A 26481-nucleotide genomic window follows, 5' to 3' on the forward strand; every position below is an offset into this window, starting at 1 on the left:
AAAACATCATTCGACCGAATAAGTAGTCTTCTCGAACTCCATTAGCATTGAACAAAATACGGTGTCATTGGACTATGTCAAAAGGATAACCAATGGGTGACTTGGTCGTATGTCACTGCACTTTTAATGACAATGGATTTTCCGGTTTTTCTAGTTACCGCGGGGCATGTCTCCTGGGCTTGACACAAAACAATGTTAGCGATTTATTGCAGCGTCGGTCGTAAGTGGAGCGCTCAGATTTGCTTTGCAAGCGGAGAAAGCAGTGATCAAACTGTGTTACTGGCCTTATGGGCCCTGGTTTGCTGTCTATTATACCACAATATACGTAATTACATTTCGCGTAGAAGCAATAACGATACAATGCAAAGTCGCTTTGCTTTGCGATGGACGCCAAAACCAGAGGTATGAGGACGTTGCTCGTTGTCTATATTCGCGATTGATTCGTCCCAGAAACAAGGAAAATGTGAAAGCGCTACTCCACACCAAAACTAATATATATATATATATATATATATATATATACATCATAGCAGCCCCGCAAAGCGACTTTGGCTACTAGCGGCGTACACACGGTGACAGGTAGGGAGAGGACAGCAGGAACGAGTGGGGAACAGGGGGTTAGTGTGCGTCCTTGGCCGACTTTAAGGGGAACTGTCCCGACATTCGTCTGGAAAGTCTGCCGAAAAAGTCCAGGGAAAACCTCAAACAACGCAGCCGGTGTTTGGATTCGAACTCACTACCTCCCAGGCTCCAGCAAGACCTTGCCTAACATGAACGAGCGGTGCCGGCAAAAAACTGCCACCAGTGCACATGGCGCACTTCCAGAAATTTTCGAAAGAATCCGAAAAAAAGAAAATATCATAGTCTCGGTTTCTCCAACAGTAGATGACGACATCAAGCGCTCTGGTATCTATTTCCTATAGTCGTGTTGACCTATACAACTCAGAACGGCACGTTTAGGCCCCACACTGCGCATGTTCGTATGGCTAGCCGTACCACTCTTCCTCGCGAGAAGTATAGTGCGCCGATACCGAAACTATAGGACCCAATAGGTGATGCCTGGTGGCGCTGCGGTATAATTTCTCAGGCGGAGTAACTTAGGGTTGACGGGCTACGTTTCCTATCATTCTTAGGTTGAACACGCGTACAGCACCGGCGCAAGCACACTGCCCGGTCACAGTTCTCAGTCCAAGTTCCATGTCAGTTGCCTGACGTGTGACAGATTGCGTACATCTTGACATCATACTTCTCAAAGGTAGAAATTAATTTTATGATACTTCCACGCCACATAGAGAAATAATACTGTGGAAGAATACAGTGTGAGACACGTAGATTGCAATAGCTATTAGACAGGGATAAGCAGTGTTTAAATACATTGTAATTAAAATAGTATTTAAAATGTCAAAGCATGCAGTTATATTTTGTATTTAAGTACAGACTTGAAAAATGTATTTATAATTATACTTGGATACCAATTTTGGGGTATTTATTTTTGTAAATACTTTATAAATTCCCCTTATAAAGCAAGATACTGACTCATATCTTAAAGTTACCCTGCGTTTGACCGCTCGGTAAGAAGGGCAAAGCAGAGTTTGGAGAGCCGGGCAGTTATGGAGTGTTTTCGCAAGCACGCACATGCGACAAACAATTTTACATGGCGAGTTTTTCACTGTTGTTGGGGACAACTGTCGGGTGATTTAATAGTAATAATTTAATACTATATTTTTTCATCGGCACCTGTGGAGAGGTGTTCTCCTTTGCGAATCTGATCCTACGGTCGAACAGAAGATGCCTAGAAGATGCACTCTTCGAGAACTTCTAATATTAAAATCGCATTGATAATCCAACAAATAAGTACTATTGTTCCTTGCTGATTTGTTGTCATGATCATCATTATTTCTGTAACTCCAGAGGACATCGTCCTTCAAGTATTTATAGTAGTGGTTATGGTATTTAAATACTGTATTTATATTTTGTATTTAAATACTCGCATCGAAAAGTATTTATGCAGAGTATTTAAATACCTCTTTCAACAAAGTATTTTGTATTTATATTTAAATACTTAAAAATGTATTTATACCCACCCCTTATTAGATTAGATTAGATTATTAGATGGGATTCTGAGTACACGGGGTTAATTCCGTAGTGGCTCATCTTAGAAGAATGTTTGGGAATGTCGAAGGTTGCGATACTTAGCTGTAATGTTGACGCCTGAGATGAAGAGGAGTGGAGTGGAATTACTGGGCAAGTTCACCACTGGTGGTGGTAGTGATGCTGATGGTGCCAACAGCTTGAGGTTTATATTGCTGGCCTCACCTTTGCGAGCAACAACAGTCACAACTGACTCAGTATGTAATCACAATACATCCAATGCAAACATGACTGACGGCTAACCTGGCTTTGCAGAAACACCGCCGTCCGCTCTCGTTCTGTGAAACTTTCGAATATCTCTCGTAGATGGCGATACCGGTGTTATGCTCCCTCTTTTACCCTGCATTTAGCTGGGTAAAAGGTCGGGCTGTGCGAATATATTCAGATTTCTTGGATTGTGAAGCGAATAATGTTACCTCCTATTCGAAACACGAATCGAATATGGAGATCTGTATTCGAAATTTGAATCAAAGTCACGTCTCTTTCAATTCGAATATATTGAAATGGTTCCCAAGCAGCACTCGAAGCCCCAAAACGACAGGAGCGAGGGTATAAACCAAATTGATTGATTGATTGATTGATTGATTGATTGATCGATTGATTGATTGATATATAAAAATATGGATATGTGAGACCTGACAAAGTCGAGTCAGGCTACTCCAGTACTAGAAAAGAAAATAAGAAAACCAACCTCAAGACGACCAAAAGGCATTAAAAAAACAGAAGGAAAACCACAGAAAAAACAGAACGAAACAAGCAGGATCCACCCGATGAATGAACAAAACAAGACAAACAAAACAAAACAAAATGAGTGCTGCTTCATACAAATGTCCGTACGCATATATCACGCATATCGTGCACGCTGTATCTTTGCGTATGCCGGATATCTGTATTTATGCTGTATAACTATTCACTTCGGTTATAAAATTACTACTCGCACATGCCTAGTAATACGTATTCCATTTCCCGTTCTCATTTTCGCATATTTCCAAATACATTCAAGCGCTACGATTTTTGTTTTCTGGTGCCGCTCTTTCAATTCGTTACGCGTTACGCTTCGGTTACTGCTACGACACTTATGGTCCTGCAGGTGGACACCCCTTCCAGATCTGTCAGCACTCCACAAGCTCGGTCAACACCACGCAAGACATTTAGTTCCGGTGAAATCGTAAATCATCCCTGATCTAAAAGAAAATTTGTAGAAAACCTACACCGTACGCTATGTACGTATATTGTGGTGCTGACATTATGTGTTCAGTAACATTACGTGGGCGCAACCAGACTTCCTTCAAGAGTCGCCTCCACGAACGCATGCCACCTAAGCAGGCATCCAAAGTCGGAATGAAAAACTCTTAGGCGCCCGTCCTCGTCCACTTTTGCGCGTGTTGTGACGCATCTGACCGGAACGAAGGAGGGACGGCTGCAACCTACAGATCTCATGCTCTTTTTTTCATTGCTGTCGAGTGATATTTAGGCCATCTGTATTGCTGGGAATGCAGTTGTAAAAAGACAAACGAAAAAATAACTAACGTCGCCGCATAATGCTAATATCTGTTACCCGGATTCAATACCAGTCGATCATTATCCGTTTCCGTTTCCCGTAATGAAGGAACGCGTTTACGTATTGGCTGCGAGATCGACCTATAGGGGGCGACACCGTCACCTTTATAGTGTGGATAACACGCCGACTGATGTTCGGAATTCGTAATTCTCGTGTATATTCACCGGAAGGTCACTTGTGTCCCGATTGTACGATACTGTCCGATTCCCCAATGCTCCGCGTGCTGCACTGAACGCGGAAAATAAACGTCTAAAAGCAGACGACGCGTGGAAGCTATCCACACTACGGTAGTTCATCGTTTCTCCGCAGCGCGCCGACACCGTTCGATCTTGGGGCGAACACGTTGAGGGCTCCAATTTCGGTAACATACCGTTGCTGTTTCTGTTAGCAGTACTGTCACCATTACCTGGTTACACGTGACGGATGAACTCAAATCTCCTTAGAGCAATGAATCAGGTCCCTATGTTACATCAGGCAAACGTTTAGAAAGTACATTTTTTAAAGTTCACATTTTCATTTGTGAATGCTGTTTCTTTTTTAATTGATGCCCGTTGTACCACAGGCATTCATGCTACATGGCGCTTTTGCTGAACGCTAGCAGAGGTGGTTCAGATTAAAGTTTTCCAAACCGCTTAAGTAACGTTGGAAGCGCATTGGGTAACCACCACTACTTACCCTGCATCCGATACACTCTTAAACCCGTACCTTTTATTGTAACTTTTAGAAACATGTAACTTCTATATAGACGTAGATTTCGAGATTTCTTATAGGTTACACCACTGTAACGTATATTTAGAGGTTAAAAGCGACCAAGGTCATGTCTTTACAACACGAATAGAAGTTACATCTCGGAAAAAACAAAAACAGCTTGTTGTAACTTATAAATGTACCCTCTACTCCGACACTGTAACTTCTAAGCGAAATCTCCAACGATAATCTCTTTGTTAGTTTCTTATCGTTTCTTTTCCTTTTGTTTTTCAGCATAATGCCGCGTTTCAGCCTCCCATTCGAGACGACAGTTGCGAATCTACGCTGTTATTTTTTATCTGTTTCAGCGTCACCTATACGTCAACTACATGTTATCAATGCTGTATGAACACAGATTATATGTTCGCAGTCTGAAATACTGATAGTATGTTTCTTTCTAAAGGGTGGAAAACAATTGTCAATGCCGCAACCACCAAGATTTCCGATTTCGCTGCGTAGCCGAGCCTGGTCTAGGTCTATCCACACTGAGAGCGGTTTCCTTGAAACGCTTAACGCTCGTCGTCCGTCCGTTAACAAGTGTAATCTGTTTTAATCAGTGGTTTTCCTCGCGTTTATCATAGTATCGTCAGGAACAACGGAAAAGCTAGATGTCGCTAGCAAACAAGTATATTTTCGGTGTTCTCAGGGGAAAGTGTAGTGAGTGCGAAGATTGCAAAGAATATATAACCGAAAACGAACGTCACCACCGCAGCCCTAATTCACACACTTCATACACTGGGTAAGTGTACATTTTGTGCTAGGTACGTGCGTTATTTTGATAGCAAGAGCTCTTAGCGCAGGTTTGTTGTGATTATGGCAAGCGTTTTGCGGTCCTGCATATGAACGCCACTTACGCTTGCTACTTTTCTGCTCTTACTTGGTCGCCAAGTCAATACACCGGCGTGCATTTTGCGAGCTGCGGATATATGCATCGAGATATATAATTCGCAGCTTCCTACTTGTTGTATTCTTACGATATTCTAAGACTCAATCGCGGAGTGAACGCTTTCCCGCATTTATGCTGCTTTGTACCTTGTGCTTTGTACGGATTTGAATGGTTCCGTAAATGTTACTCTCATTGCCCAAACTTTTGTTCCCAGGATCCCACATGCAGGTTCACATACCGTCACCAGCGCAATGCAGTACCTCACAAACACGACCCAGAGTGCCTCCAACGCTGATAACGCAGTAATGTAGTGTCTCCTGCGTTACTGTACACTCATATTCCTCAAGGTTGTGTGCGTTTTATGTAATACTGTATTGCCATTTGCGCTCGCCTCTGCAACACGAATGTGGAATAAATTCTTTTCCGCTGCAGTTCTCCATTTCGTTGGGTGTGTTCAGCTTAGCAAACATAGGTCAGTTGTTTTGACTCGCTAGCTTCCTCGCACTTTTATGCATTGCTTCTCACTTAGAAGATAGTTCTTTTTTCCACATACATGGTAAAGCGACCATGGTTTCTCCTCACACCAGAATCGCACTTGTGCACAACGTGTCACCTCTCGACAGACTTCTGTTTTTGTAATATACATATGTTCAAGATCTCCCTTTCTGCTGGTTCATTTTGGTACCTTGGTGTGTTCTGTAAATGTCTGTCCATATCCCACGCACAGGGTGTTTGTTTTTATTCGCATCACACCAGCGCTCATTTGACAGGTGGGTTATGTTAATTTTCGCAAATTAACCCATCCGTAGTTACAAACATTTCCGACATTTCCTGACGCATGTGTTTGTAACTACGGATCGACTAATTAGCAAAGATTCACATAACCCACCTGCCAAATGAGCGCTACTCTGTTGCGAATAAAAATGAACATCTTGTATAAAAAGCCGCACGTTGGCGTAACCTTTACGGGCAGGTGCTGGATTGAAGGCCGTAACCTCTAATTAGTGGGTTTCCTTGTAACTTTTATAAAAGGGGTCGCTCAGAGGGTACCTGGTAGCTTCTGAAACAGAGGGTAAAATATTGCGATTTCTTACCCTTTACTAAAGGGTACGGAGTTAAGAGTGTATGCTCGGGTTACCGACGTGCAGCAGAAGACAAATTGAGTAAAAACCATACCTGTAAAAAGACAGTCAGCTACTCGTTATAAAGGGATTATCTTGAAAGGGACGGTCGCATCCGTTACAGTCGATTTACAAAGCTATAGTGTAATTTTATTCCTCCTGGACTACTGACCACGGTTTCGAAAATCCCACGTGAAATAGTGGTGCAGATTGACTGTTATTCGACGGAATACACGGCAAGAGCGGGCGCCGGATATTGAAGGTATGGCGAAATTCCCTCTCAGGAAAAACGAGAAAACCTCACTCCCTAAGAACCAATGAGGGCGCGCCCTTGAGAAAAAGAATGCCGCGGCTGTGCGGGCGTCTCATTTAGTAACTGGGCGTCTGGACGGCGCCATTCCTCCTCTGAGCACCGCACTCTCACTCCTCCGCTTAGGGAGTGACGTCACGCCGCCGGAGCTTTTGCGGCCGCGGAAGCAGCGCTGAGCTTTAAAATTCGTTTATTTAACAGCTAAGCCCTTTTCGGACGAAAAAATTAGCCAGGTGGATTGTCGGCCGATGTCGAAGGTACTGATATCGGTTTCATAGATGGGTTTCCGCATGCGAGGTGCCGTTAAGAACAACATCCATGCAGAGTCCTCAGCTGTCGAGTTTTTCGGTCCTTGTGAGCACCCTGTGATTGTGATTGCCTGTGGTAGCCTGAATGCCCTGTGAACACTCTTCGACTGTGCATTATCTGTTTCTGCTTTATTTTTTATTTTGGAATAGCAAGCCGACTCTGGCTGACCTTTACTTTTTCATTTAATAAACTTTCATATCTCCCCCCCCTCCTCAGCATTTGTCCAGAAAATGGATCAGAGACTACCGGTAGTGCACATGATATCCTAGCGAACAGTAGTTGAGAACCTCTACTTGGGAAAACGCCTACTGTTTAACCTACCAAGTCATTTAAAAGGGACTTGCCACTGCAAAGTAGTCAGTCTTCAACTTGTGCTAAAGCCTGACATGGTATTTTCCACCAGCTGTGAGAGGGCTGTACAAGAAAGGCATTTGATGTACCTACAGTGACAGCCATGTGATTTGAGCTCCCACACTTTATTTGTAAACAATGATCACACTTCTTCATCGCGAAGAAACGTAGAGGAACATGGTACAGAATTGAGAACACGACTTCTTCCAATACCGTCGCAGTATTGCTTTTTATGACCATGACATGTTTTCCTTTTCAAATATTTTGGACGGAGTTTGGCATTGCGGTCTTAACATGACCAGGCTTGTTCTGTGTCGAAGTTGATCGTGTACGTAACAGTTTGGATTTCTGGAAGCCACACCACTGAACAAAAGACAAGAACGCACGCAAGAATTGCAACCATCGTTCATACAGCAAAAAGGAAAAAAAAAAACGGTTTCCCCAACACCCCCCGGATCACAGAACAGTAACGATGTCTAAAATATGCATTGTCACTGCTGAAATCGCTCACCCCTGGAACGAATTTCGAAACATAAAAAAAAAAAACACCTTCACCAGAAGAGAATACCCCATACCCTACATCTTTGTATACCCAAGGGCGCTTTCAAAAAGACTGTCCCCAAGGGGACGTGGAGAATAAATATGGAAAGATCAGGTCGGAGCAGGTTGACCTGCAAGGAGCTATGTGTTGTCCACAATTCCACTGTTTAGTTGTGACCATCGCACTGTTGAAATACTGGCTTTAATGTCAGGAACTTTGGGAGCGTCTTTGTGTAGGTCGCGTTCAGGAAAGCCGTTGCGAGACGTTAGCCCTATAAACGCGAGACACCGCGCGATGTCACACTGCCGGCAGATGTACCGCACCCGTTTATTCTGGTTCACCGCAGACTCAGCAGTCCTGCATGACCTGCATTACCATAATATGCTTCAGCATGAACACCAATGACGCAGGTCATGAGATAACCAGTGCAGCATCTTTCACATGGCGTGATGTTGTACAGATAAATCCCCGTGAACAAGTGGCCAGGAAGTAGCAAGTGCCACTCCTTGAACTAGCCATCTTTCCTTCGTTCTGTTATAGCTAGGAAAGGAGGACCTCTGGGATTTGGTCTTGCGAAAACTGTGGTCGTAGACGCGTTGGTTTCTTATCTCGAGCACAGCAGGCACTGGCTCCTCCTCGTCGTTCTGGTCCAGGCCAAGTCTGGTCTTAGTCTTACGCATCCCGTAGTCGTACCTTGTATACCACCAAGAGAACTGTAAGTCCGTCTATCCGTGTCGAATCATCTGTGTCTCAATAAAAGTTTGCAATGTCCGTTGAGGATTGACGCTGCCGTCTTCATCGAACACTCACGTACAATGTCAAGACGGCTCCTTCGTAGTCTCATTTTTCAGCCTCGGTGTAGTGCACCTTCAAGGATAGAGTCGTACAAAATATAACTTTGAAGTCGCAGAAGACAAGAAATGTGAAGTTGTAGTCATATTCCTTTGAGACGACGACGCATGTTCAATAGGCCGGTGAGCACGGAAAGTCTGAACTCTCTACAGTGTTATCGTAGCAGATGGGTTCGTCCTTGGGTTTCCCCTTGCGCCTGCGCAGTGCGAAAGCGAGGCACGTGCTGAAGCAGAACACTTCGATGAAGAGTAGCATGCCGCCGATGACAGCTGATGTTGTCGGTTCGAAGCAGACGACACCGAGGTGTTCGGAAATAAGGTCATCCATGTTGCCCGACTTCCCAGCTGTAAGAAGTGAAAGTAATGCATATTCAGAAGCAGGAAACATGCAGGTCGGCAATAAAGGCAACTGGGGCAAGGACGAGCTGGCACGTGCTGACTACAAACAACTCTTTCCCCGACTCGGGTTTCTACTCGGAACATAACGGACACGGCTGTGCTTCACACTGAGGATCTGCAAGAAGACACTGCTATTAAAATTAAAATTACGGTACCGAGGCGTTATGCCGTCAATTTTTCGTTCTTGGTTGCTACGTGTTGTGCAACAAGTAACAGATGAGCTCGTCGGAAAGAACCACGAATCTGACGACCCGCGCGAGACAGGCATCTCATCTGCACACCCTCTAGAAACCCCATACTCTTTGAAAAGAGCGTGTAAGTGAGAGAGGGAAGCCGACGTCGCTTCCCGCCGTTCTCAGTCCCGATGGGACGGCCAGATGACTCGTGACGTGCCCTGCGCTTCCCCGAGCGCTGCAGCAGTGGCAGACGAATTATATTTTCAGTGCCTTTCAGAGCTCGTGGTTGCTCCCTACGTAGGGCTACCTGATATCACGCAGGATCTGGTGACGTCACACGAGGACATCGGGCCGGGTCGAGGGCTGCTTTCTCCGGGTGTTTTTGTAAATTTGGTTGCGCATTGACAATACACCGCACAGTGAAAATATTGACCTCCTCCTGATAGATTAGAAAGAGGTAGTGACTCCGGATTGTATTGCTTGATGAATGAAACAGGGTTTCGAACCATGTTCGATATAACTTCCTTGCTCCTGTAACGGCATGGAAAACTAACTTTTTAGACACATGACGCTCGGTATTCTTACTTCGAAATGATACTACGACGTGTGAATATGATCTAGTAGACCCAGTAGTTGATCTAGTAGGCCCAGTAGTAGAACCTACCCAGTAGTAGATCTAATAGAATACATTGACAAGGCCGCTTGCTTCCAAACCAATTCCATCGAAACTTTTCAGCGTTGTGTACGGTAAATGTATTTCTTTTATTCGCGATGCATTAATTTTCGCCAATTTCGCAACCGCTAAAAAATCCCGAAAAATCGTACTGTCGAACACAGCTTGACGTTTATCCCGCGAAAGGGAACAGCCCTGGAATCACGAAATTAAACACTCACGAATAACTTCGCAGATGACTGAATGCGCGCGATTCGCGAAAATTAATACATCGGGAATAAAAATACGTTTATACATTTCTGACCTAATTGATAGTGGCTAACCGTATGACGGCCGTACACGCCATCAAGCGGAAGGCGGCTTTCAGGAGTTTTAATGAGTTTCAGGAGTTTTAACAAACTGTTGGTAACGTGGCTTGCGCCCAATCGTATCAACCGGACCAATCAGTGGATAACATTCTGAGTCACACACGACAGCGATTGGCTCCGAGGAACGATAACATTACCGACGGTTTGCTGAAACTCCCTATTATCTAGCGAGCTTTTGCGACGTATTCAATATATGCGACAGGGCTCCGCGACACGGCTACACATTTTTAGCGGCTCCCATACCGCAACCGTCTGCATTCCACGAACGCCACTGCAACAAATGTATATAAAGGTATATCCAATTCCCGTTCCATTATCCTCAACGACCCCTGCGTGGCTTTGTATGACCGCGTGCTTCAATACGATATATGGCTCCGGCTTGAAACCTCTTTGGCCGCAGACATGGTCTCAGCACATAAGCATCCAATCCCGCAGTGGTCATCCCAGTCGTTATTTATTCCTGATGTTCCGTGAATTTCAAAACTAGATGCCGACGACTCCTATATGCAGGAAATGAACCAGAGGAAGTCCCAGGGCTCAGTCGGAAGTCGAAATGGCGGCCCGCGTTTTTCTCGCTCACTTTCTCTCTCTCTACGTCGCTGCATGTCTCCTGAGGCAGACAATTTATGTATACGTCTCCTCGGGATATCGTGGATAGGAGTACTTGGAAAATTGGCTTCGGGCTCTTGCGAAGTGTATGGCTAAGAGACACTGTAATGGTCCCAGGCAATTCTGCGACATGTTATCGACAATGCAGACTGTTGTTTAAAGAATAGCGCTATGGCGGGGCTTGTTGTACGTAGTCTCTCGAGAAAACAAGCCATAGATAATGCAGACGTCGTAGGGGTGCACTAGGCCTCGTGACTAAAAACAAATCATCATCAACAACAACAACAACAAAGAAAAAAAAAAGAATGTGCTCTTTCTGTTTTCTTGTGGGACGATGCCTTTGAGATAAATTGCGTTAGGTAGCAGCGCAGTTTCATAGCATCCTTTGCCTGTCAGAAGGGTTGTGCTGCTTTTCCAATAAACATTCCGGTCTGCGCCTTTGGTACTGTCTGAGGTTCTTCAATGAAATGATTTCAGTCAACCGGTTTGTCCGTTGCGACCTCGTCGCAGCTGAACCGTTGTACTATATCACATATAGATAACCATTACTGTCTTTGCAGCCTACATTTGCGATAGACCGTTGCCAACATTAATAGTATTTATCATACTGTACTTGTACCCTGCCGATGTGTGCTGGGGTCGTCTGATATCACGCGAGCGGTAACAATGGTGTATTAGTAAGATAATATATTTATAAATAGTCGAGCATTGCACCTAGGTGGGTTTTCATATCGCTTGCTTAGCTGGCATGCAAATTAACATCGTAGCGCTTGCACACTTTGCCGATAAGGCGAGATTGGGTGGATACGTATACCGGGTGTTTCAGTTAAATCCCCGGGCTAAATAATTCGCGAACCGGTGCACCAATCGAATAACTTTCTTTTTTACAAGTATCTGTCCAATACCGCCTACAAGATGCGCACCGAGTGAATGAGCGGGAGGCGCTCATTATTTATATAAAAATTCAAATGAGTTTCGTGAAAAAAGCTAACTTCTAAAGCAGGGCGCTGTCGGCATTAAAATGGGTACTACCCCTTTTGGGACCTTCAGTGGACACCTTTTAGAGAAAAATCTGCAACCGAAGCGGGTCATTTGTTGCAGTAATTAATTGGTTTCGGTTTACATATTTTTGTCGCGGCTGGTCGCGGTGAAGCGCAAAAGGACGCTCTTTCACTCCCATGTCCATCAATGAATTACGTCCTTACACCAATGAATTACACCAATGATTTACGTCCTTTTGCGCTTCGCCGCGACCAGCCGCGACAAAAATACGTAAACCGAAACCAATTAATTACTGCAACAAATGACGCGCTTCGGTTGCAGATTTTTCTCTAAAACGTATCTACTGAAGGTCCCAGAAGGGGTAGTACCCATTTTAATGCCGACGGCGCCCTGCTTTAGAAGTTAGCTTTTTTCACGAAGCTCATTTGAATTTTTATTTAAATAATGAGCGCCTCCCGCTCATTCACGCGGTGCGCATCTTGTAGGCGGTATTGGACAGATACTTGTAAAAAAGAAAGTTATTCGATTGGTGCACCGGTTCGCGAATTATTTAGCCCGGGGATTTAACTGAAACACCCGGTATATATGTTGTTCTGGGACAATTATGTGAACGGAACGTCCCATCAGCTGATGTGAAGTCATTGTAGTGTGAAGGATGTTATGTAGAAACAAAACGTTTGGTGTCCAATATGGTCCTCTCACGTTGAGTAATCGTTTGCTGAAGAAGATAAAAGACAACTGCCGAGAAGCCCGCAAATCGTAATACTCACCAGATGGCGTCGGTGCAGTGACCGGAAATGCGTAGTTGACGTCTTCTTTTGGACCTCCGACTCCAAATTCAGCAGCCATGATGGAAAGGGTTTTTGTCAACGTTGTCTGGCCAAGTTCATCCGACGGGAGAGGGTCGTGTGCGCTCCTTCGTCGTCTACCAAATGACGTCACCGTTTCTGTGTCGTCTTCTCGTCTTCCCGTTGGTATTTGGCATAAAACCTGCGTTACAGAGTCGGTTCGAAATGACCGGTTGAAATGAGCGAAATTTCCCAGACTTCCCTAAAGGATTTCCCATAGCATTCCCCAAAAAACTTTCCGCACAAAACGTCATAGCTTTTTGTATTGTTGACTCCATGGGATGAGCCACAGAAGATTGTGTACTCATCTTCCTAAACTTTCCCTAACCATTGATCCCGCTTGTTACCCCACTTGTTATTCGTATCTTGCCTATTTCTACCCTTGAGTCATCAGCTGAGACAAGTTCTAAAACATTGCCACATTGCTATCGCACTGAAGTGCAGCATCCCATCGTATACTCTCGAGGAGTGCCAACACCACTGTGCTTCACATTTAAACCACCCCGCATATCTTACCAATTCCCTCCCCAGGAAAGCTCGTATTGCCTCCCCTGGAAAGCTTTCATAGCTTTCTGCTGGTCAAGCGAATGTAATGTCTTTTTGTTCTCTTCTAACCATGAGAAATATCCTGCGGCACAGACACAATATATTCCGTAGCAGATGACAAAGCCGATGGTGTCGTCTGCTATATCTGCGATGCTATGTGCTGTACATCATTCCCAATGTTCCGGCGCCGTGCGCATGCACAACATCAGACGTGGCGGAACTTCCAGCCCATTGGGTAGCTTTTTGCTTTTTCTTCCACTAGAATATTCCGCGGGGATGTCGCTCGTGCGAATACAGAGTTTGTTACCCAGCTGGTGTTGGTGTTGGAAGCAGCTCGCCGTAGTTGGTATAAGAGGTGCTAGTATTGTGGTCTGCCAATAGAGAACATGCAAAATGGAAGCGCAACCTTTCGCTCCTTTACGAGGCTTCTATATCCGCCATTATACGTTCGTCGCACAACGTGAAAGTGCCACCACGCGTTCATTTTGGGAAGCTTGGTTACCTCGACGTAGGAATCCGAAACTACGTTGCTGTCACACACGCAGGACAAACTACTCCAATCGTTTCTCCAAGCTGCCCCGATGAAGGCTGCAGATGTTCAGATCATAGCCAACACTTGCCAATCCGAGGTCGTCCGCGTTTTGACGTACTTCACTGGCGATAGCGATGTCAGGCGCTATTTTGCAGAACCACTACCCGTGAATTTTTGTCACTGCTAAATTACGAATATTTTGAACTACAGAGCGGCGCGCATCATGCGTGTAAAATATGCACCTGAAAGTTCACACACAGGCTACTTTAAAAGCGATAAAAGTAAAAAAGTTCAAAAAAAGTTCACACTCAGGCTGTAACAAGGAAAGCAAAAATGTCGTTGTACAATATAAAATAGAGCAGTACACACACTTAAAGGAGTACAGAGGGCCATCAAAAAAATTTTTCAGATTAAGACGTCTGATGAAAGTGTGTGTCATTTTACCGAATAGCGCGAAAGGTTTTGATGTGTGCAATTCGTTTCCCAGAAAAAAAAAAAGAAAGAAAAAGAAAAGAAAAAGCTCAAACAAGGAGAAGTATGATGCCACGTCACCGATGACATTACAGGGGCAACTCGTTCTGGTTCGCGGCATGGACAGTGGGGGTCAGGGCCCTGTCCCTCTGCCGCCGTAAACCAGTTTTGCCAGTTCCCCCGGAGAATTGGGGATAGAAGGAGCGGCCGAATCGTGACAGAGCCAGGAGCAATGCTTTTTCAGGTACCCCGAGCAGCCTTGTAGCAGACGACAGCTGAGTAGCAGACAACATTTCTCTGGACCAATCAGCGAGCGTGGCCCCTGTAGCGTCAGCGCGAGGTCCCAGGCAGATCACAGGATGGTACTGCTCTCCACCGCCGTTGCGTACGGTCGCTTTTTGCGGCGTACTTTAAATTCAATTTATTTCTGCGAATGACGCTATGGGGTGAACTAATTCCTATGGTGCATCTTACTGGCCTGCTTAGCAGTTTTATACAAAGGAAACAGGGTGTTAAAGATGACTTCTGTGGTACTTTAAGCGTCATGGTAAATTGCTATGAATATAGTTGAACTGTATTCATGGCGCTCAGCCAATATCTCTTTGTGTGTTGCCATACGGGATCTAATCTTCGAATCCCACAACCATTCAGAACTCGTTATCGCTACCCATCAACAAACCTTTTCGTACTACAGGCGCAAGAAGAACGGGACGTCGCAACCGAATTAGGGATTTGCTCCAACCTTTGTTTCCGCCGAGAGTATAGTATACCCTTTCAAGAGGGCCAAGCTCCTATTGCAACTAATTGGAAGTCCAACCAATGGAACATCTCGAACCGAAAGTTTCTTCGATTGGCAGATTTCTCCTGTACCACTCGAGGGACGAGGGCACTTGACTGGAACAAACATGCACTTCGTCTGTTTGTTTCTGCGCCTCGAGATTGGCTGCTTGTACTCTCTATGAGAGTCGGGCCACTTGAATTAGAGGGAACAAGGGTAATGCCCAATTTGCCACTCGACGACTTCTTCCGGGTAATGAAGTAATCAATTAATTTGATTACATCGAACCGCATGGGTGCTGCTGAGCGGTCGAAAACAGTGTTCGATATGATATTGCACTTTTGTTTGTTTGTTTGTAAGGAAAAAAAGAAAGAGGAGAAATTGATCTCGTCTCCCGACTTGTCTTGTGTATTGCACTTTTCTTTAAAGTGTAAGCAATGTATTCAATGTATTGGACTTGTTCTATCTCTCCGTTTTATTTTTTTCGCCAACATCAACTTCTTTTGCAGAAACGCAGTATGTTCTGCTCATTTAAAAGACATTATGGCTGTGGTGACGGGACCGGCTTGCCGGCATGACTCTTAAAACAGAACTTCATCACATAACACTCTGAAATAAGGCCAGTGATTGCACAAAATGGTACCGCTACAACCCCCTGATTTGTAGAAAGCGCGGGCGTACGCCTTTTTGTGGCAATTGACAGAAATGCTAAGTGCCACAAAAAGGCGCACACCTCCCGTTTTAACATATCTGGGGGCTTAATCGCTTGCACGCGTTAGGAACTAACCTGGGGCAGGGCGCTCGTCGACAAGGGCACGTGACAAAACACGTGCACGGCGCTCTTCGTGCGATGCGCGAAGGGCGTGGTATACGTCACGCGCAATGTGTCACGTGCCCTTCTTTTTGAATTTCCCGCCACTCGTTAGCTCGTGACGACCGTAACGAACCACGTCATTCGCGATGATGTCTCTTAAAACCGCATAACACGCTGAAGGTCAACCATTGCAGAGAATGGTACCTTTAATCACAACTGTTGATTTGTGGATAGCGCGGCAGGCGTGCGCCTTTTTGTGACAATTAACATAGTCACATATGTCTCACGAAAAGGCGTACGCCTCCCACTTTCAACAAATCAACGGTGATAAGGCATCGTTCTGTGCAATGGTTGGTCTTCAGCGTGCTATGCGGTGAAGCTCTGTTTTAAGGAGGCACTAGAGGGCAAAATTTCTCCTCGCGTAATGAAAGGTCCATTTACTTTGAAACCAACATAAAAGGAACGGGATTCATTGGTTGCGTTGTTCGTGTTTTATTCGCGAAAGAACCCGCTTTCCCTCTTCCTCTCCTTCTCAAGAATGCCGACCATGCGGAGCGGGTTCTCATTGGTCACCTCAAACGATATGTCCAATCATCGCGGGAGATCGTTTGAGGAGACCAATGAGAGGCTTCTCCGTATTGTCGCGCTTCTTGAGAAGGAGAGAGAGGGGGAAGCGTAAACTGCGTTTTTTCTATCGATCATAATAAATCCCTAACGACGCAACCGACGAATCCCGTTCCTTTTGTGTTGGTTTCAAGGTAACGGGATCTTTCATTACGCGCGGAGAAATTATTGCACTTTAGTCCCCCATTAACGGTGTAGCATGCCTTTATTGGGTTCGATTCAATTATTTAGGTCAATAAACTCCGGGAAAGGCAGCAACCCTGCTCACTACGTCATTCCGCTCCATATGGCTACGGAAGATCGCGCGCTCCTAATTCTTTAATGCACCTAACCGGTATCGACCCTCCTCCTGTCCATGGAAAGTTCAGGTGATTTCATTCCCTGCCGCAACAACGATGCAATAGTGTGGGAAAAGAAAAAAAGAAAAAAGGGAGACCAGAGTAAAGAAATAACGATAAAACAAGGGCAGCGTGATGGAAGGTTAAAGCCAAATCGGGTAGGAAGATAACAGGGTCCATAAAGAGACCGATGATGACGCAATTAGCTGAAAGCCAATTAGGAGCTCCGAGATCGGGGGCCCCAAAATGGATGAGGGTCACGCTGAGATTGGCGTTCACGAATGAAGCCCCCCCCCCCCTTTCAATCGGGCAGGGTGTGTGTGTGTACTACATGATTGGAACAAATTTCTAGGGTTTTTATAGCCCAGGTTTTTTGCTTTTTGTGTTTTTTTTTCTAATCTCCTTTCCCCGAGCAGGATTTTTATGTGGCTGCATTCATAGAGCCAGCCGGCATGTTCTCTTGGTTGTTAGGGTACTCGATATGGCGTGCTGAAAGTGCAGCTGATTCTTGTTGCTTCTGCTGAGTTGTGATGAAGAGATGTGATGAGTCATTCAGTGACCTGTCGCTGTGTAGAGTTCTGGCACAGTGTTTTTGTCCTTTACTTTTATTTTCTTGCTCGTGAGGTCAGGCTACACATAATAGCGCTACAGGTTTACCACATCATGCTTTAATTTAGACTTGTAGGTTGCACTAAAAATGTCACTAAGTGTACAGGTGAGCGATATTATGTATACTCTTAAAACAAAATTTTACCACATAACAGGCTCCTAACCAGCTGCCATCTCGAATAACATCGTTCTCTCCCTTGATTTGATGAAAACGAGAGGTGTACGCCTTTTTGTGACACTTGTGTACACGCTTAGAAATGAACTTCACCGCATAGCACGCTCCTACCCAACCATAATCTCGAATGATATCGTTATCTGGCCTGATTTGTTGAAAACGGGAGGCGTACGTCTTTTTGTGACACTTATGGACAGCATAAGTGTCACAAAAAAGGTGTACGTCTACCGTTTTCAACAAACCAGGGCAGATAACGACATAATTCGACATAATGGTTGGCTAGGAGCGTACTATGCGGTGAAGTTCATTTTTAAGAGTGTAGTAATGTTAATTGTCACAAAAGTGCGTACGCCCCACGCTGTCCCACAAATCAGGAGTGACAACTTCATCATTCTGTGCAATGGTTGGCCTGGTGTTTACCGGGCTATACCGGGTGTTTCATGAAGGTCCCCCGGCTCTATAATACCTCTGTCAGACGGGCACATATACGGCCTTTAAAGTTACAGCATTAAGGATTGGCCGTAAGTTACATACGGCCCTAAGCTCTGGGGGTAACGTAGTGGTTCGAGCGGTCTGCATGGAGCGGCATATTTACATACTTTGGATTGGCATAAATAAAACTCCAGCCTCTTAAATTTTACTTCGGAGGCTTTCGGAACCTGTGTTTTACCGATCGGAACATTGAACGAAAAATATTTGAAGAAAAAAACAACAACAACAACAAAGAAAGAAAGAAAGAAAGAAAGAAAACCGCATCGACACTTGGTGATATTTCGAATAACTACGTAGCTGCGTTCGGTTTGCATCTTTCTTGTGCGAAGTAGCGTGTGCTATAGTGGGGTATAGAGGAGGAGAAGGCATACCGAAGCGTCTCTAACCAGGCGGATGAAGACGTCATTGGGAGCGTTGGGAGCCAACCATCATCTCGAATTATGTCGTTATCGTTATTGGGGGCCGGATAAATGAGCGAAAGAGCGCATTGGTACGCTGCTCCGCGCAGAAATATGTAAACCGAAACCAAATAATTAGTAGAAAAAATCACGAAGTGTCGACGCGGGTGTTTTTTTTTTTTTTTTTTCTGGAATATTTTTCGCCGAAGGTCCCGATCCGTAAAACAGAGGTTCCGAAAGCGTCCCAAGTAAAATTTAAAAGTGAAGAGTATTCTTTAAATAATGAGCGTACTGAAAGGAGCCGCTCTCTGCTCAGATCTTTTTACCGATGTCTCAGGGATGATCACTGAAACGAAAGCTTTTCGATAGGGGTCAGACATTCGTGAGACACCTAGGCGTGTTTTTAGAGTGTGGCTTCCCGGGTAGACCCAATACCATACACAAGGGAAAGAGTGTAAGAAAAAAGAAAGTTGTTTGCTACATCTTTTTTTATCAAGAAACTGTTCGGATATCCGGGTTAATCTGGAAAGTCGGAATCTCACCGGCTTGCAGCGTTCCAGGCACGTGACCACTTCAGCCTCTAGTTCCAGAGTGCTGCTCCCCGTGAAGGCGAATGCCTCTAAGTAGCTTTCCAGGGATTTGCTCTGCGAATCGATGGTCCGTATCTCCCGCATCATCTTCGCCTCGACGGGACAGCTGGGTCGTTAAGAACCAAGAATATTATACACATGAGATTCTGCTAGACTCTCATGGGAACTCTTCTCACGACGATCATTGTCTCTACTAATTATCTCTTGAGGAGGACCTAATTTTACCGTGACACCCGTTTAATGTTTCTCTCTGGGGTATAGCGAGTGAATCATCTTGTAGGAAAAAAAAAAACAAGAAAAACATACAGAGAATGTTGCGAGGTACTGCTGGATTATTACGCGGTTACGGAGACCTATTGTTTCTGGAATCTTCCCGAGCAAAGCTTCCTGAGGTTGTTTAGAACATGAGTTGTAACTGCGACAATAACGAAAGTTAATTCGAGCTCTTACGATGTTCGCCGATAACCACTGTAGTACAGAGTAAGAGTATAGTAGCGTTGATATTCGTGTTCAACCCGACTCCGCACGATTGTTCGCTCCCGAATTATTAATTATTAATACGTATATTAATTAATATTAGTATTCCCGAATGTGGGAGCTCTCCACAGTGACACCCGACCACGGCTGATCCGGTTGACGTATATAGTGTTTATTGTGGCTCACATCAGAGGGCGCGAACGAAAACAGCAAGAACTTTGTCGACGTCGATGCTACAGTTGTATATATATATATATATATGTCAACTGCCAAAAGAAACTGACACGGAAAAATAAAGCAGTACAAATGTTCGTTTTCTGCGTTTTCCCGGTATCCAGAGAAATCGCTTTTGGCGATTGCATAGCACGTTCCGCGATGCTTTCTGTACGCTTTCCAAATAATGGACTTACTACAGCAAGGAACTAACTACAAAGCTTTTTCCGCAAGTCGTCCTTTTTTAGTGCATACCTGCTTTTCGAACATAGCCTATTGAATCTACTGTTTTCTATTCGAGCCTGCACATTCCTCGTTCACGCGTCAAGGCACGCAAAAATACGCAGATCTAAAAAAAAAGAAGAAAAGGGGGAAAAAATAGAGGGCAAACACTGATTAAAAACGCTGAAAATGTGGTGACTCTCCGAACGTCATAGAACAGCTTTGCCTTCTTCGCGCATGCGCAGAGTGAAAAGAGAACGTCGCAGACGACAGTCATTGCAGACGACAGAATCTGGCTGCTTAAAATGCACTCCGTATTCGTGCATACGTGCATGCTGCGCAGTCTTTACTTTCTTTTTCCTTTCTATATGCGAACTGGGGCGTAAATCTTGTCGCATGCGAAGCCTGTTCGGAATTCAAATCCGTTTCGGCGACATCAGCGCGCGCGCTCGCGCAAATCGAAAGCGCATGTGACGGTGACAAATGCTCAGACTGTCGTAAACACAAAATGAAATCGAGGGAAGCGAGGCAAGAATCTCGCCATATCGCGTTGGAAAACGACAATGAGCGCGATATCGCATTTCGTCTGCTAGCTTGTGTCGAGAGGCGGAGGTATTCAGCGAAGGATTTGCCCTGGCATGATCACCGATAGATGGAGATTACTGAATGCATTTTTTCCATTTCATTTCTTCGAATGTTGGAGATGGCGTGACGTGCAAAGGGCAAGAAAGGCGATGGGAAAGGGGTGAGCAAAGCTTACCCGGAGTTGTCGATAAGGGTGAGGTTTGTTGAGCCGATGCCGTCTTTGGCGATGAGGTTCCTTATGAATATGCCGTAAGTGTCTGAAAGAGAGATAACATATTTAGAGTCGCTGTGTAACGCTAGGGCACATGGAAGCTTGCGTTTCCCCGAAACAGACCAGTTGCGTTGCAACAAACTACTTTCCACATTCCAGCACTTTTTAAGCACACGACAGGGTATAGTCATCTGCAGGAAATCAAACCATTCCAATATTCAGAAGGAGCTGAAGTATATTGTTTATTGTTGTGTGGTTTATTGTATATCTTTCACTGTACCTGTCGCATTTATTGTTGTCAGACGCCTGTGACGTCATTGCCACATCACTTTTAGTTTGGCTGCAAAAACTTTAAATCTTACTGCTTACAGTTTACTGAATGTAAGCAATGTCGCTCAATTTTTGTCGGTTTTGTCACTTAACGACTAATTTGCGAATTCAGCTGCGCTTACTCCACATGCGCATGGGTACATCGCATTTTGGTGGTGGTGGTGGCGATGGGGTAGCGTTCTACTCCTAGAGTGGAAAACCTCCCCACTTCATCATCAGAATATATCTGTTGTTGTTGTGATGCAGCGACACTGTTTATCTTATTTCTACATGCCCTTTACATGAAACTAATGGCCCGGGAGCACCCAATTATGTGCAACGTCTAAGCCTAGCAACGGCATGTTTCGTTTACCCTCGTACCATACGCATGCGATTCCAAAAGTTCCTTATCCTCATTTTGATTGTACATGTCTAAAGGGCTATTAACGTGCCCTATTTGTTATTGTTCATGCTTTTAAACTTTAATTTACAAACTAATTAACCCGAATTAAAACTATTTGTTCACATATTAATTTAATAGTAACTATCGAGATCCGATAATGCGCACACAGTACTGCATGCTTTCAGAGTTCGTTGCTCGATTGCTTGGTAGCGTTCTTATTGCCCAGGGATCGGGAACCCGCGGCCCGACCGAGCGCGGGACAAAAATCCCGGTGTTTAGCTGGGTGAATTCATAAGGCGAAAGTGCGCTCTCCGAATTGCCTTTCCCGCTCTTAAAATTAACAAAACATGTTTGTCGTATTCTCTTACTATAACCTTGTGAACGCAACGAGCAAGCTTTCCGTACAGTTGCGGTTATTAAACAGTAACAGTTACACAAGGGAATGACCAGCTTGTTACTCAGCAACGATTAATAATTTCGGCAAGCTAATTTAGACTTAGTTCAGAATGGGTTCAAATATCTTTAGCGTCCCCTGGAAAAAAAGTTGCCGGGTGAAATGATGGCCCTTGGAACTGTAAAGGTTCCCGACTCCTGTTACTGCCGAACGATCTTCCTGTCATGTTGCTCGGGGTGGGACGGAGTCGTGCGCCAGGGCTCTTTTGAGATAGGACTTCCGGGACCGTCCCTAACGACAAACCATTGCTGGACAGTGTCACAATAAGCGGGCGACCGCCACACAAAGGCAGTGATACCCATCGTAGAGACATGGAAGACAGCTCGTCGACTTCTTGTGAGAGGCGTTTTCGCCAAGCAGTCAAATGAACATCCCCATTCTCGCAAATGAGAGCCTCGCAGACTGGGTGGAAGGCACATTACCCCAAGGAAATCCGCGGGGCATAGTTTGACAATTGGCTGTCGTCAGTGGCGCTTCCTTAACAAAGCCATCAGATCGATGCAGCGCTGTGTATGCTCCCTTGGGGAGCGAAACAGAGTCGGACGAAAGCAAGTAGAAAGTATAAAGCACTCCGGTGGCAGAGTTGCTTGCATGAGAAGATATGCTGTGCTGAACAGATAAAATTGAGAGAGAACAACGCGGCTTAGTTCTTTCATCTTTTTTTTCGTTCTTCTGGAGGTATACGACGTGGTGTGGTCGTGGTGGTGATGACGTTCGCAGAGTCTTTATCTAAGATTAGGGCTTCACCAGATAACACCGTCCAAGGCAATCAATAGTTCCCATGATCGTTTTTCTCGAGCTGATTTGCTAAAACTGGAAGGCACAGGCCTTTTTGTCAACCTTCGCATTTTCGTAAATTATCACAGAAAGTCCCCTACGGCCCTCGTATCAGTGTTGTAATAACCGTATCATTGTTCACCCTCAAAAATAAGAATTTGTCGTCTATCTATTTGAGCGTTTATCGTCAATCTATTTGAGCGCCGACGCCCTATTAGAAAGTAATAAATAAGCGAAGCAAAGGAGAAAAAACTCAGGCGTGTCCGAGCCGGAGTGTTCTGCATGAAAACGTCATGATCTCCGGTGCCTTTGCTCCATTGCAGGAGTTTAGTGAAACAAATACGAGTCTTTATTCATTTATTCATTCCATTCGTTATACAGTACACTCTTAAAAATGAACTTCACCACATAGCACGCTCCTAGCCAACCACCATCCCGAATGACAACGTTCTCGCCCCTGATTCGTTGAAAACGGGAGGAGGAGCCTATTTTGTGCCGTGCATAATGGACACAAAATAGGCTCCTCCTCCCGTCTTCAACAAATCTACACTCTTAAAAATGAACTTCACCGCATAGCACGCTCCTAGCCAACCATCATCTCGAATGATACCGTTATCCGCCCTGATTTGTTGAAAACGGGAGGCACACGCCTTTTCTGTGACACTTATGCTGTTCATAATTGTCACAGAAAAGGCGTACGCCCCGTGATTTCAACAAATCAGGGCAGATAACGATATCATTCGAGATAATGGTTGGCTAGGAGCGTGCTATGCGGTGAAGTTCATTTTTAAGAGTGTAGGGCGAGAACGTTGTCATTCGGGGTGATGGTTGGCTAGGAGCGTGCTATGTGGTGAAGTTCATTTTTAAGAGTGTAGTCAGACGGCAAACCTAAGTCCTTTAGCGGAAAGGCCGTTACTTCACCTGTAGTCCAATCATCATTTGGAGTGACATCGTTCTCTGCCCTGATTTGTTGAAAATGGGAGGCGTACACCTTTTTTATTACAATTATGCTGTTCTTAATTGCCACAAAAAAGGCGTACGCCTCCTGTTTTCAACAAATCAGGGCGGAGAACGATGTCATTCGAAATCATGATTGGACTACAGCTGAAGTAACGGCCGTTCCACTAACGGACTTAGGTTTGCCGTCTGACTAGGGCATTAGTCATTTATTATTAGTGGGTAAGGGCTCGCTGTGCGCGCCGGCATTCAAATTCGCCTCCGTCGCGAAACCTTCTTCGGCGCTACCGTAGCTCTCTCGATCGCTCGGTGCTAGACTTTAGGAGCTTTTTGGGTTCCTCTCGAGCCTCTCTTTCTTCTAACTGACGTTTCCTTCAATTGTGATCATATTTTAGTTTCATGTATGCCGACATCCTGGCAAAATTTTGATATTAAAATTTGGCAAACTTATAAAATTTTGGTTGTTGTTGTTGAAGCGGATATCGCTTCAGGTCCAGCTGGAACCTCTCAAGCACTTTTCCAACGACATCTCGATCGGCGTCCGAGTTGCACGCTTTCGCGAGATAGACTGCCCGCATGGTACGCGTACCCCTATATTTCCGTCTCTCTCGCACGCGCAGGCCACACCTAGAGATTGCGTCAGTCGCCGCAATTACCTTGTTAGGTAGAATATTACATGTGTAAGCTATCCGGATTTAGCTGTTTCATTGCTATCGGTTTATCACTCACCGAGTTATCGCGTCATGAAAATCGGCATAATTTCGTTGCATCGTAAATTTTGACCTGGCTATCAAACCGCACTTATAGAAATTTTCACGCCAAAAGAACTTCATCGCATAACGTGCTCCTAGCCAACCATGATCCCGAATGACATTGTTGTCTTCTTCCCCGATTGTTGAAAACGGGAGGCGTACGCCTTCTTGTGGCTATGTGAATTGTCACAGGAAGGAGTGTGTGAAATTCTGTTTAAAGAGCGTACGTGCTGTAGGACCACTAACCCTGTTATCGTGCGCCTGAATTGATGAGTGACACGCGCTGCTATCTTATCAACTAGCCTTATCCGCTTGTCTGTCCAAGAAAGCTGCACTGTTAAAACAGAACTTCACCACATAGCACGCTCCTAGCTCACCATCATTCCGAATGATATCATTCTGTGCATCGATTTGTTGAAAATGGGAGGAGGCGCCTATTTGGGACAGATTATTTTGTCCCAGATAGGCGCTTCCCCCCTGTTTTGAACAAATCATGACACAGAATGAGATCATTCGGTATGATGGTTGGCTAGGAGCGTGCTATGTGGTGAAGTTCTGTTTTAACAGTGAGCTCTCACTGAGATTTTTTCATATTCCACATTTTCTTCCTCAACTTGCCGGAATACCATGCTCTTTTCCTCACTTTATTCTTTCGTATGTCTTCAAACGCAGCACGAGAAATTCGACCGAATACATGTTTTGCCGGATGGCGAAATGTGACATCGAACACGTACGCTCAGTATCCAATAATACGCACGTGCACGGTGTATACCTGAGGTGAACGAATGCGGTATCATATTCCCAATTATATCAATGCACGTCTCCCACAACACAAAGCCTATAGCAACGTATATCTATTTCCAGTAATGGCCTCCGAAATAGGATAGCTTTCGACAGTATTAATTTCGTGCAGACGTCAGGACTCTTACGCAGAATGTAAGCACGTATTCTGTTCCATGTTCCGGAGCAGTTAGTTCCGGTGAAAGTATGGATGTGCTTTCTTTTGTCTGGAACGTGTATAAAATATACGTATCTGGAATCATATTGAAGTGACCCCTATACAGAAGGTGCGGGGCTTTGTAGGGTCACGTTTCAGCCTTCTTCCATTTTGTCAAGCGCGCATCGGGAACGTGGAATACCTTTTGCATATTTAAGCGTGACTCGGCTGCTCCGAAATATTCGTGCCTGCTGTTAAGAGAAACACAGATGACGGAAAGAAGTTTCGAAATAGTAGGCGAGATCGATTGTCCCTGCCACAGGGAGATATATGACGCTAGCAGGTTTAACGAAGTTATGTATGTAGCAGTGAATGTATGTGAAGTATGTAGCAGCAGTTTTAACGAATGCTCTAGAAAAGCCACTAGAGTTTCTCATTTTCACCGTACACTCTAAGAAAAAAGGGTGTGAAAAGGTGGTAGCTTCTATATGGTTACCAACTGCACTCTTAAAAATGAACTTCACCGCACAGCACACTCCTGGCCAACCATCGTCTCGAATGATATCGTTATTTGCCCTGATTTGTTGAAAACGGGGGGCGTACGTCTTTTTTGTGACAATTATGAACAGCATAAGTGTCACAAAAAAGGCGTACGCCTCCCGTTTTCAACAAATCAGGGCAGATAACGATATCATTTTGGGATGATGGTTGGCTAGCAGCGTGCTATGCGGTGAAGTTCATTTTTAAGAGTGTAGGTCAGCATAGCGTCTGATAAAGGGTGTAAAAGGGTGGTGAAAGCAATTATTATATACCCACATTGCTGAAAAAAAGGCGTACGCCCCCCTCGTTGCCCGAATTGGCCTTGAGCGTGCCGTGTCCTGAAATTCCATTTTGCTATCACCATCTCATCTCAT

The 26481-nt window shown here is 44.9% G+C and overlaps 1 protein-coding gene across 1 annotated transcript in view; it reads right to left on the reverse strand.

The window, feature by feature from the left end:
• Nucleotides 1-7548: 7548 nt before the first annotated feature.
• Nucleotides 7549-26481, reverse strand: part of LOC135391203 (uncharacterized) — an 81059-nt gene continuing 62126 nt past the window's right edge. The window contains exons 12-15 of the mRNA XM_064621357.1: nt 20943-21024; nt 19223-19376; nt 12826-13045; nt 7549-9173 (exon numbers count right to left, since the gene is read on the reverse strand). Coding sequence (XP_064477427.1) covers nt 8941-9173; nt 12826-13045; nt 19223-19376; nt 20943-21024 — 689 coding nt within the window. The 3' untranslated portion in view covers nt 7549-8940. The remainder of the gene's footprint in view (nt 9174-12825; nt 13046-19222; nt 19377-20942; nt 21025-26481) is intronic.

The sequence above is a fragment of the Ornithodoros turicata genome, chromosome 4, assembly GCF_037126465.1.
Source record: "Ornithodoros turicata isolate Travis chromosome 4, ASM3712646v1, whole genome shotgun sequence".
In the NCBI taxonomy this organism is placed as follows: Eukaryota; Metazoa; Arthropoda; class Arachnida; order Ixodida; family Argasidae; genus Ornithodoros; species Ornithodoros turicata.